The sequence below is a fragment of the Pinus tabuliformis genome, chromosome 3_2, assembly GCF_031772625.1.
Source record: "Pinus tabuliformis cultivar Carrire ecotype Pingquan chromosome 3_2, CPIR1, whole genome shotgun sequence".
NCBI lineage: Eukaryota > Viridiplantae > Streptophyta > Pinopsida > Pinales > Pinaceae > Pinus > Pinus tabuliformis.
Window position 1 is genome coordinate 311182667 of NC_142302.1, and position 11927 is coordinate 311194593.

Here is an 11927-nt window from a genome sequence, read left to right on the forward strand (position 1 = left end):
AATGTCTGGAACTTTTGCGTATTCATCATCTTTGGTCAGAAATATAGGCATACCATCAGCAGTGAAAAAGTGATTTGTTTCAATTACCGGATCTTCGTCATCTTCCTCTAGCATTCCTTGAACATAATTCTACTATAATGGAGTTCTGACCTGCTATTGTTCCACTGGTTGCTTTGGTTCCTTTTGTTCTCTTTGCTTGATTTAGAGTTGGGGATGTTTCTATCCTCTAAAATTTGGATTTTGGATTGGTGGTTCAGGTCTATCTGTGATAGTTGACTAGTCAACCGTCCTCTCCACTGTTCGAATCAATGTATCCATCTTTACATCTAAAGTAGATTCTTCTTCTTTTATAGTCACTCTTTTCTCAGATCTCATTCTTGCTCTTTTTTCCAACAAGTTTGCTACTACACTTACAACATTCTTTTTCATGTCTTCTAGTGTGGTAGGATCACGTTCCCGCAACTGATATGCCATATCAACATCGAAACCGTATGGAAACTTGAGCAAAGCCAATCCCTCTGGTGGTTTAATGTTGGCAAGAATATCATTGTATACTGCATTAAACCTCACACAATATTCTTGCACACTCTCACCGACATTTATTTTGATGTTCTCATACTCAGACAAAATCTGAAGTGGATTCTTCTTCACCTCCCACCGATCCAGGAACTGCCTATGGAGGATTGGTAAAGTGGTGATAGAAGCTGTGAGTAAAGCTCTGAACCGTTTTCGAACTTCACCTCCAAAGCTTTGTACAAATAATTTCATCGACACATCTTCAATCTCTACTTCATGGAGGTCAAAGAAATCATTCATTTTATCAACATGTTGATGAGTTGTAATGGTTTGAGTGGCATCAAAGAAAGGTATTTTGGTTTGATAATCAGCGGGCATGGCACCAAGATTTTGAGGTAAAACAAGGTGTGCATACCAGGCAGCCATAACCCGAGGTGGATTTAATCCAAGGATTGGGCTACTAGGAGTTGATGTAGTAGTTGATGCAGTAGTTGATGGAGAACTGGGAGTAACAGGTGATTGATGGGGAACAATAGGTTGATAGGGAAGTGCAGGTATGAATGGAGGTGGGGAATGAACTTCAGAGGTTGAAGGGAATAATGATGAACTAAGGGTAGTGGACACTGGTTCAGAAAGCTCGGGGATCTTAGCAGTAGTAAGGGATGTTTGAGGGGAATTTAGAATATAGTCATCAATTGACCAATTTGCCTTTTGGACTTCGAGATCTACAATAAACTCTAGATCTAGAACTATATCATCAAGTGCACTTTCAGACTTGGTTCTAAATAGGGAAAGATCAAATGACAGATCAAATGGGAGGTCTTCTAAAAACAACCACTCATCAGGGTAGGAATCTACTTTGATTGAAGGTGTGGGACTGACTCAACTTGCTTGTCTTTTGAGTCTTCTCAAAATCAGATTGGGCTTATCCACTACTAGGGGAAGGTTTGGATCTAGATTGGCCCTAGTGTACCTTCTGGAAGCTAGTGTGTTCAAATTTCGAAGTTATATATATTGCTTTACAACTATTCAATTTAGCCTAGTAAATTCTAGAACTCGTCATCCATAAGCTTAAGAATTAAAATGAAAGATACTACCAGGGCAATTAGTCTTTCATTCCTCAGTATGGTCACCACTATGTTATCACCTGGATTGAACCTCAGGATGAAGGAAGGCAATGCCAGGGTAACCACAAACCACACTTAGCCAAGTAGCTAGCCCTACTAGGTCGAGAGAGGGCTCTCTCCGTAAGGATCTCATCCAATATGACTGGATTAGGAAAAGGATTTTAGGCTAGGTATAGTAGCATGAAGTTTTGATTGGATATTGAAGGGGTTTTGCTGGATCAGGAGGAGCTAGACAATTTAGGTCTAGGGAATTAAGTCAAAAATGCAAGGTGTTCAATGGGACAAGGTATGCATAAGGTTTAGCGCTCTAGGGCTTAATGGGGTGAGATGTTTTAGACTACTGAGAAGCTAAGAAGAGCATGTGAAAACCATGGATCCTTCCTAGACTGCAGAAAACATGAAATGGTGAATGTTTTCCCAAACTAGAGCACTGATATAATGAATTTTGCCTATCAACTTGAAATAATTCACTTAGAAAGAAATGAAATGATTAACAAAGTATACAAAACACATTAACATATGATCAAAAAATAAGAAACTGTACTAAAACTCCATACCACATGGATCCATAAAAATAGTTGCAATTCTTATTATTCTCCTGCTAAACTACTACAAAATGGTGTACAATCAAGGTCTAAGCATCCAACTGAGTCCAACCCTTTACAGTGAGAAAGAAGAAGAAGATATAGACATGAATTCAACCTCCTCCCATCCTCAGGGGTCGAATCCCTAAGATGAGGAGCTAATCTAACCAACACTGAACAAGAAACGGGAATATAGGCATCTTAACAACATGCCTCTAAAAGTGAAAAAAGAATTCATTTGAGCTCAAATTGACTTTTAATGCAATGAATATATCCTATACTACTAATTATCCATCATATTTACATGACAAGTCATAAGTTACAATGGTAAAACAACCTCCATGAGAGAAAATTCATGAACACAATCAAAAAATGGAAAAATATGCATCTTGTGCAAAATCTGCCCTATGCGCAGTGCCACTGGCCCAACGCATAGCGCCACTTTCAAGTCCTTTTTAGAAGCCTTCGCAGCATCCAAATTGCACTCATGATAATTAATTCTAAAGGTCTTCAAGTCTACCTTCCAAAACACCTAGAATTGTTTCATTTGAAGCCCATTTGACCCCTCAACACGTGATTCTCCCAAGACTGCTTCTGTGTGTCCAAAACGTGGTAGAAAGGTCATTTTCAGGGTGTTTTTTGACTTTTTTTTGGACCAGTTCTACCCCGAAAACTTAGCGAATCCATAGGGTGCATGTACACATCACTCAAAATCCAAAAATGCAAACCATTTCTTCATTTGGCGTTCTCCGTGTTTAGGTAGTTTTCTTGTGTGTAGAATTTCAAAATTTCAAAATGACAAAAATTCTTCCAAAGTTGCTGAGAATTGGTGAGAAGCACCATCATCGAGTGTCCTAATGATCCAAGGAAGCTTCAGCAAGCAACCTAAGCCTATCATCCTCCTTTTTGCCTTTCAGAGCCCACCTTAGCCTAGCCTTCATCTTTTTGACCCTCATGTTGCAAATCTTGTTTTGGGTCCTGCAATGGTAGGCCATGTGTTTGTTCATATGATTGTCTCTATTGGCCTTCTGCAACATTTTCTCAAGGTGCAAATTGACTCCCTCACACCAAGTCTCTCTATCATCTTCAATCTCCTTCTCAATGCGATTCAAAGTGACTTGTGCCTCTCTGTCACTTTGTCGTTTTACCTTGAGCAGTTCCAACTCCATGAGGACTTGTTTGTCACTCAAATGCTTGTTTTATTGTTCCAAATATGTGATGACATACTTGGCCCTCTCCAAATTGTCCATCAAAGCTTGTACTTAAGCCTCCTTTTCTTTTATGATGATGTCTTTTATTATGTCTTCATCCTGAGCCTCTAAGTCAATTATTTCGATGCCATGATGAGTATAATGATGCTCTGGCTCATCATGCTCTGTCAAGTCAAATTCTCTTTCCTCCTCATCATCAAAATTCTCCTCTGACATCTTTTCCTTCCCTTTGTGCAGTTATTGCACCCGTACGTGCTGTGTTGACTAAGAAGGCAAAGCCCCTTCCACATCCTATGGAGCTAGCATTTTCCTATGGGCTGATGAAGAAGGCAAGGTCCCTTCCACATCCCATGGAGCAAACACTTTCCTATTGGCTACAAACAATCTCCTTATACCCCTCTGATATGTGATGAAAGTCCCGGGCACCTCAGTAGTTTTAGTCTCTTTGGCCTCCTCATCTATTTTCACTTGAGCACTGCTAGAAGGTTTCCCTGCTTCTTGAGACACTAGTGGAGGAATTTGAGGACCCGTGAAGATGTTATGAGCAGTAAATGTCTCCCAAGAGATGTTGAGGAGACTGAGATGATGAAGCACAATAATCGATATTAGGGAGTAATGACAGAGACTGCTCATCTGCTGAGGGTATGGCTTCTTCTGGACAAAATGAGCCATCTTCTCAATATTCTTGAACAAGAAATAAGGGACATTTAACATCCTCACCCTAGTAAAATTCGTGAGGAGCCTGATGTGATAGGTGTATAGCCTAGAAAATCTGCCCTCACAAGTGAAATATTTCATGATGATTTTCATCATGGGGACATACTTATCCTCAAGAAATCTGAAAGGAAAAAGTCTCTTCAACTCATTTCTATATTGGGGTTTGATATAAGGCTCGTAATAGTGTTCATCCAGGTCCTAGGCCTTGTATCACTTCTCCCCTACATTCGGAATCCTAGGTGCCTCTGAAATGATGGAGGGTGAGACTATGAATATTACCTCGGCAAGAGTCACCTTGTTGTCCTGAAGATGAGCTACAAAACGTTTGGTGAGCTCAGGGTGGTGTTGAACTCTCTCTACCTGCTCACAGAACTCATAGCAGCCAAGATATCTGAAACATGTGAAAACCAACTGAGAGGCATGCAATTCTCTAAGGTTTGATGGCTCTTTTCTGATGATCTTGCCTCCCTTGTGTGGTTTTCTTTGATGCCTAGCTCTATCTACTGAGGTGTCACTGCCTGTGTTTTCCTCCTCCTCATAGTCTTAGTCCTCTTTGTCCATGTTTGCAATGCTTGAGGTTGTATGAAGGGAATGAGTGAGAGTGATTTAGGAATGAGGGGATCGGAGATGACCTAATGGGCTAGAAAATGAATGAGGGAGTAGGAATCATAAAATGAGAGAGAGGGCTTGGTTTGTTTGAGAAATTTCCCTTGGGGAAGAGGGATAGGGAAAGATTTTAGAGCTGTAGTGATAAGTGATAGGAGGAACAATGGAGGTTTTAGGGTTTAGGCATAATTAGGGGCAAATTTAGGGTTTAGGTATAACCAAGGGAAATTATGTTTAAAAATTGAATTGCAAACCAACCACGGGAGGACCACTTACTTGTATGCAGGTAAGAGAGGACAAATTTGAAGTTTGTTGAAGTTTAGAGGTCTTTCTGGCCCTTCTACGAAATGCACAATGCCGGTGCATAGATGCATAGTGCCACCCTAGAAGCACATCATAGTTTAAATTTACACTGGGAAATTTGCCAGATGCGCAGCGCGAGGCATCAACGCGTAGCACCAAGTTCTCAATGTGCAGCGCCAACCCTGCCTGCCTACACGCAACGACACTCCACCAATGCTCTAGATGCGTAGTGCCACCCTCCAGAAGTGCAATGCCAACTCTCCTTTGCCTAAAACTCGCTCAACCTTTCCTCTTCTCCTCACTTTTTGACTTCTTGCTTGCCAAATTAGAATGATGAACTTGAAAATGAAATGTGGGGCCTTATATAGGAATAAATTTTGATCTTTCACTTCAAAAACCCACTTTCTAATGTTTCTTGACCTTCTTCAAACTCTATTTTTAATTCCTTTTCTTCTTTGTTTCTTTTTATGTGGAAAATGCTCAACTTGAACTAATTTTTGCAGTGTTTCTAATGTTTCTTGACCTTCTTTTTAAAAGATAATGATATAGTGACTATGACCTACAAGCCATCATGCTTGACTTATTTATCATCCTCATACCCTTGCTGCCCTTTATTTACACTTATAAATCAGGCTCTTGACCTTGGTAATGAAACCCTAAGACCTAATGAAACATGCCATATGACCTAATGAAAACATGCCAAATGACATAATGAAGGCATGATTCAAATTGACCATGAAACAATGACTGAAGACAACCTGAAGAAGGGTCATCAAGTATACTCTATGAGGGAGAAATTAGATTTTCTGAAGAGAAGACAACCATCAGTGGATGATTTTGACATGACCTAATGAAATGATGTAAAATTTCCAGTATGGGACCCCTAAAATGAAAATGCAAAGAGAAAATTTTGATCCCTGATGGAAGTATGCAGATAGTAACACTAACAACATCCACAAATAGTTAAATTCAAATATATGGATCATCAACTTGAGGTCCTCAAAGAATAATGTATGAGACTTACAATATATCAAGGATAATGTCGTATCAAGATCCATCAACTAGAGCAAGGCAATAAAACAAGAACTAAGGGGTTTATTAGTGTAGTGTCCTATTTTTATTATATAGTTTTGTCACTACTGTCAAGGGTTATATATATACGATAGTTTGATCACTTGATTGAGGAATAATGTTTTACATACATAGTTATATTTCCTTTTATGTTTATGTATGATAGATTGATCACTGGACTGGGGAACAATGTTTTATATAGTTATATTTCCTCTTATATGTGGCATCATTGATTATCTGCATTAGATGGTTTTGATTAAGTAAAATGTTATACATATGTTTTTCTGTTTGTATCTGATTTATGAAGCAGGTGTATGACATGGATGGTGATCCAAGACTAAGACACATATAACCATGGATTCTCATGGTTATGTAGAATAGATGGTTAATTATGATTTATGGATGATACATTATTTGTGTGATTATATATGTCTAATATTGTACAAAGCAGGATGTGGTAAAGTACCTGGTCATTTTCCAACAAGGATGTTCAATTATGAATGACTGTGGAAGTCATTTCTTCAAAATGATTGTAGAAGTCATGCATCATTCTCGATAAAATGTGATTAAGTTAATTTCATTATGAAATTCATTTGATTCCTTTGATCTATGAGATTGTAATGTGTGCAGGTCTTTGAACAAGGCCTTACCAGGTTACCATCAGATGGGTAAAAGCCCACAATAAATACCATAAGGAGAAACACAAAGTTTAAAAGCACAGTAGATGAGAGGGCATGGAAATTAGGGCGTGGAGTCCTAAATCCAAGAAAGATAAAGACTTGGAGTCTTGTATATTTAGGGCATGGAGTCCAGAATATTTAAAAAGATCAAGTTGTGGAATCTTACATCTTTGGAGTAGATCAGGGCGCGGAGTCCTCAATCTACTAAGGCACAGAGACACATGAAATAGGGGTGCGGAATCCCTATTCTCTGGAATGAAAATACCACTCATGGATAAATTTCCTTAAATAAAATTTCATTCTCACAATTCTGGAATGACTTTCTAAAAATAGAAAGTCATGTTCAGCATCTCAAGCATGACTTTCCAAAAATAGTAAATCACTTTACATAAATTGGTAATCAAGTGGAGTTGAAGAAAAACAAATTAACTTATCATTAATCAATCCTTATAATTCAATCTTGATTGAATCCTCAATATTATTAATATTATTATTATCTTTATATTAAAAAGGAATTACAAGTCAATTTTATCTCCTCAATTAATTCACACATCTCCTCCATGACTCTCACGTCTCTCTCTCTCTCTCTCTCTCCCTCTCTCTCTCTCTCTCTCTCTCTCCCTCTCTCTTTTAAATAATTCATTATACTTTATTTTATGCACTCATCAAAGAATGGCATATTCCTTTTCACTCATTCAAAATATGTCAAAATATTCCTCTTATGCTCTCTTTAATACATAGCTCTCCTTAATGGCATAAGTTACACTCCTCTAAATGGAATCCAATGCATTCACATTATTCCTCCTTTATGACAAGAATTGGTTGCTCCTCCTATATATGAGTCTCATGTATTCTCACTTAGGGGATGAGGAGCCCAAGAGTGGAAGAGACTTGAGGAAAATAGTGAGAGGGAAAGATATGGAGAGTAGCTATTTTCTTCCATAATAAATCTGAAATTATTTTCAAAATCCTAAGATCTCTAGCTATTGAGGTTGGCCATGAGTGGTATTGAGAGGAGGTGAAAATTTGCTTCCTCAGTTTGCCTTGCAAATCTCTCTACTGTTGTCTTTTGGTACTGTTTGTGAGCTTTTTCAGCTCGAGGGTTCTAGGGGGAGAAGTTCTTCCTGGGTATGTTTGGGAGTAAAATTGGGTGGTTCACAATGAGTTTGTAAGGATATTGGAGCTGGAGCATACTCTCATTGGAGCTGGAACATACTCCCATTTTTTGAGTTGTATAAATTCACTGCCAAGTATGTTGACAACATTATATTGTGTTTGTTTTTGTAATTCATTACATGGTTTTTCTTATTCGATTGTTGACTGAAACTTAGATGTATATCAAATGTTGCACACTAATGTTTGAAGGAATTTTGCAATAACTGTAGTTTATTTTATGTAAGTTTTTTCTTGTGCAATTTCACTGCAAGTTGATTTACATCATGTCTTAATGGCTGAAGCATTCAGGCTGCCATGATTTTTGTGAAAACATGTTCATAGCATAAATTTGGTCTTTCCTTCTCTTTTTACAGCTATAGACAAGTTTGCACAATATATGTTTGACAAAAGGGATAAATGAGATACTATGAATTTGTTTTGGGTTGTGATTTTAAATAATCACATTTCTTGCCATTTCTATTTTGATTTATTTCAACTTCAGGGGGTATCTATACCATATGGCCATGTTGCCCCAACTTTGATTTCAAAAAAATAAAGTTTCAGAATCCGGTTTTGTAAGCTTTCTATATTTTACAGATTTGCTGCTGTTGCCTGGTGGTTTGTCTTGCTGTTTTTTTTTTGTAGTTGTGATTTACATGGTAATCTCTTTTTATGAAACCAGTCTGTTATATAAACTTGGAAGTATTATTTTAAAGTATCAATGGTTAATACATTGATAGTTTAATAAACTTGTGACTGCTTTTTTGTTAGTTTAATAGCTAGTAGCTTGTTTTGTGACTGCTAACCATTGTTCAAATTTCCCAATGGTTGTAACTACATTGCTGCGAGCTATTTGTAAAAATTCTTAAATATTTATACTCATTATGTGCCTAATTTTTGTATATGCAACAATATAGATGGATGACAGTTCTACTTATGTATTAGGTTCACCTCTTGGCATTGCTGACAAAGACAAAGAAATTATGTAACCTTAGATTCATGTTAGTTAATTTTGGTGAAATCGCCTTAAGGGTTATGGTTGTAAGTGTTTGACAAAATGCCTCAATGGCTGTACATTTCATCCTTGTAAACTGTTTGACATAATGCTTCAACGGTTGTAGCTAATTACATCTACAAATTGTCTATAAAAATGACTAAGTAAATTTAGGATTTGCAACCAAGGTGTTTCTGGAAATATCTCAAAGAATATGCATGATGATTCCATTAAATTAAAAATCCATGGAAGGCAAATTGGTTAGGTGAAATGTTGTAATTGTTAGCTCACATATGAATTCATAATAATTGGAAACCACTCCTTTAGAAGTTGAATTATCTTGTTTTTCTTCCCTTTGTTTTACCGAAGAATTCATAGGCATATTATCTAGAACAAAGTCAAATTAGTCACTCTTAAACACTCTTAATTGCAATAGAATGAACAATTAGCTTATTGGAAATTGTGGTTTGTAAATATTGATATTATTTATCCCACTAAAGACTTTATCATTTAAATGTGATTTTAAGACTTACGGTTGTAAGTTTTGGAGCTTGAGGAACCATGACCCAGTAGCCTTAATGAGAAGTTTAATATTACCATGGGTTAGTTAGTTAGTAGAAATTAGTATGTAGCGTAAAGAATACCAATAAAAAAAAATAAAAAAAATATAGATATATTACCTTGCATTAACTTTTTAAACTTAAATCACATTTTGAGTCATCCTTAGTATAATACTGATGGTTGGTAAGGTGGGACCTTACATATGGTATCGGAGCCAAGTTAAAACTCTAGGACATAGGGCTTGCCTATATTATTTACTTACCTAAATTTTTCCTTGGCCAGGTTAATTAATCATGGAGAGAACATGAAGGAGGAGGAAGGAAGTCTCGTCTCCACCTCCCCAAGATAAAGAATCTAAACAAATATCCATCTGGGAAGTAAGGGATATGATGTTATCTTCCCAAAAGATGACTGAAGTCTTTATTAGTAGGGTTTGGGGAAATCCTTCAGTGCCTGGTTCTACATCTCAATTAGAGAGGAAAGAAATACCATCTGATGGAGATATACATAGAGAGTTGGAAAAAGTTAAGCTTTGTATCTTTAAGGGTACCACAAAAGGGGAGGTAGCAGAAGCTTGGTTGGAAAAAATGAGCCTATGTTTTGAGTTGCGAAAATTATTATAGCAACCGAAAGGCAAAGTTGGCTATATAAAAAATCAAGGAGAGTGCACTATTATAGTGGAGGAACTTAGAATCCCAATTGGGATACTCCATGTCTACCTTGACATGGGAATGATTTGAAGAGGAATTTTGAGCAAAGTTCCTTTCTGCCGAATACTTGGAGAATAAATTGAATGAGTTCCATGATCTTAAGCAAGGAACTAAGACAATCCTTGAATATGAACCAGGATTCATGGAGTTGCTTAGATATGATACCCATCTAAATACTGAAGCCCTCAAGGTAAACAAGTTTTTGTATGGATTGGATCCTATTATTAAGGAAAAGGTGTGCATTTTGAGGCCTACTACGTTGCACGAGGTAGTGCAACAAGAAATTATAGCCGAGGAAGAATTATTGAGGAACAAAGGGGTGGATAAAACCCCAAATCTATCATTTCATGGGAAACCTCCTTGAATGGGAGGACAATATGTAAGACATAAGTCAGGTGGTTCACATCATCGGGGATTTCAAAAGAATCATACTTTTAAGAACTAAAGAAATAACCCAAGGCAACATCTTCAACAAAGTAATGCTCGCACTCTAGAATCACCTAAAAAAAAGGTCAAATTTATGAAAACTTCTCCCACTAATGGATGTTGGACTTTTGGAGGACCTCATCATGAGTGAGATTGCCCTGAAAAGAAGACTAAAGTACAATCAGAGTAGGAGCAAGCCACTGTTAGAGATATGGGCAGAGCCCATAGGATTCATGCAGTTGTGAAAAATCGCCAGGTCGAGCATCAGTCTACAGTTCTTGAAGCATCAAGTACGCTAAATGGCATGGTTGTTTCTATTTTGATTGATCCTGGTGCAACTGAAAGTTTTATTTGTCCTAAAGCTTTATTGAAATGTAAATTAGTGGCGATAGAGCAAAATGATTTTGATCAGGTTCAGATGGCCTTAAGGCGATCTCAAAAGGTTGAATTCTTATTGCAAGAATGCCCTTTAGACTTGGGAGTGTGTGTCACAAATGTGAGTCTTTATGTGACACCACTTGGTCACTATGATGTGATAATTGGGATTGACTGGCTTGAAGCCCACTGGGATGTGCTTAGTTGTCGAAGCAAAACACTTCATTTTTTGAGTGATGAGGGCCAATTTATGGTTATCCATGGGGAAAGGAGACTTGCTTCTTTAAGACTTATCTCATTATTGCAGATGAAGAGAAGTTCTAGGAAACGATGTCGAATGTATGTTGTAATGACTTTAAATGAGGGAGATCTTTCATCCTTTGAACAATATTCTTTCCTTTCAGAATTATTCGGTGTCTTTCTAGAGGAGTTTCCTCGTTTGCCTCCAAAGAAGGAGTTTGACTTCTCTATAGAGCTAAAGCCTGGTACCAAACCTATATCCAAAGCTCCCTACCGAATGTCTATTTTTGAACTTCGTGAGTTGCAAGTGCAACTTCAAGAGTTATTGGACAGGGGTATGATTAGTCCTAGTGTTTCACCTTAGGGAGCTCCAGTGATATTTGTAAAGAAGAAGGATGTATCCCTTCGGCTCTGTGTTGACTACAGGAAATTGAATCAAGTAACTATTAGAAATAAATATATTTTGCCTTGCATTGATGATCTATTTGATCAAATGAAGGGAGGCACCATATTCTCTAAGATCGATCTTCGATCTGGATATCGTCAACTCAGAGTTAAAGAAGAGGATATTTCCAAAACTGCTTTTCAAACTCGTTTTGGTCATTATGAGTTCAAGGTTTTCCCTTTTGGGTTATCTAATGCCCCAAGAGT

The 11927-nt window shown here is 37.4% G+C and overlaps 1 protein-coding gene across 1 annotated transcript; it reads left to right on the top strand.

The window, feature by feature from the left end:
- The first annotated feature begins 10872 nt into the window (after positions 1 to 10872).
- On the top strand, positions 10873 to 11640 carry LOC149180791 (uncharacterized). The gene has a single exon (XM_089413988.1). It carries the CDS (start codon positions 10873 to 10875, stop codon positions 11638 to 11640), a length of 768 nt encoding a protein of 255 aa, XP_089270114.1.
- The last annotated feature ends 287 nt before the right edge of the window (positions 11641 to 11927 follow it).

Excerpts from the sequence above, each read along its gene's own strand:
- LOC149180791 (XM_089413988.1), top strand. The coding sequence starts at position 10,873 with ATGGGCAGAGCCCATAGGATTCATGCAGTTGTGAAAAATCGCCAGGTC.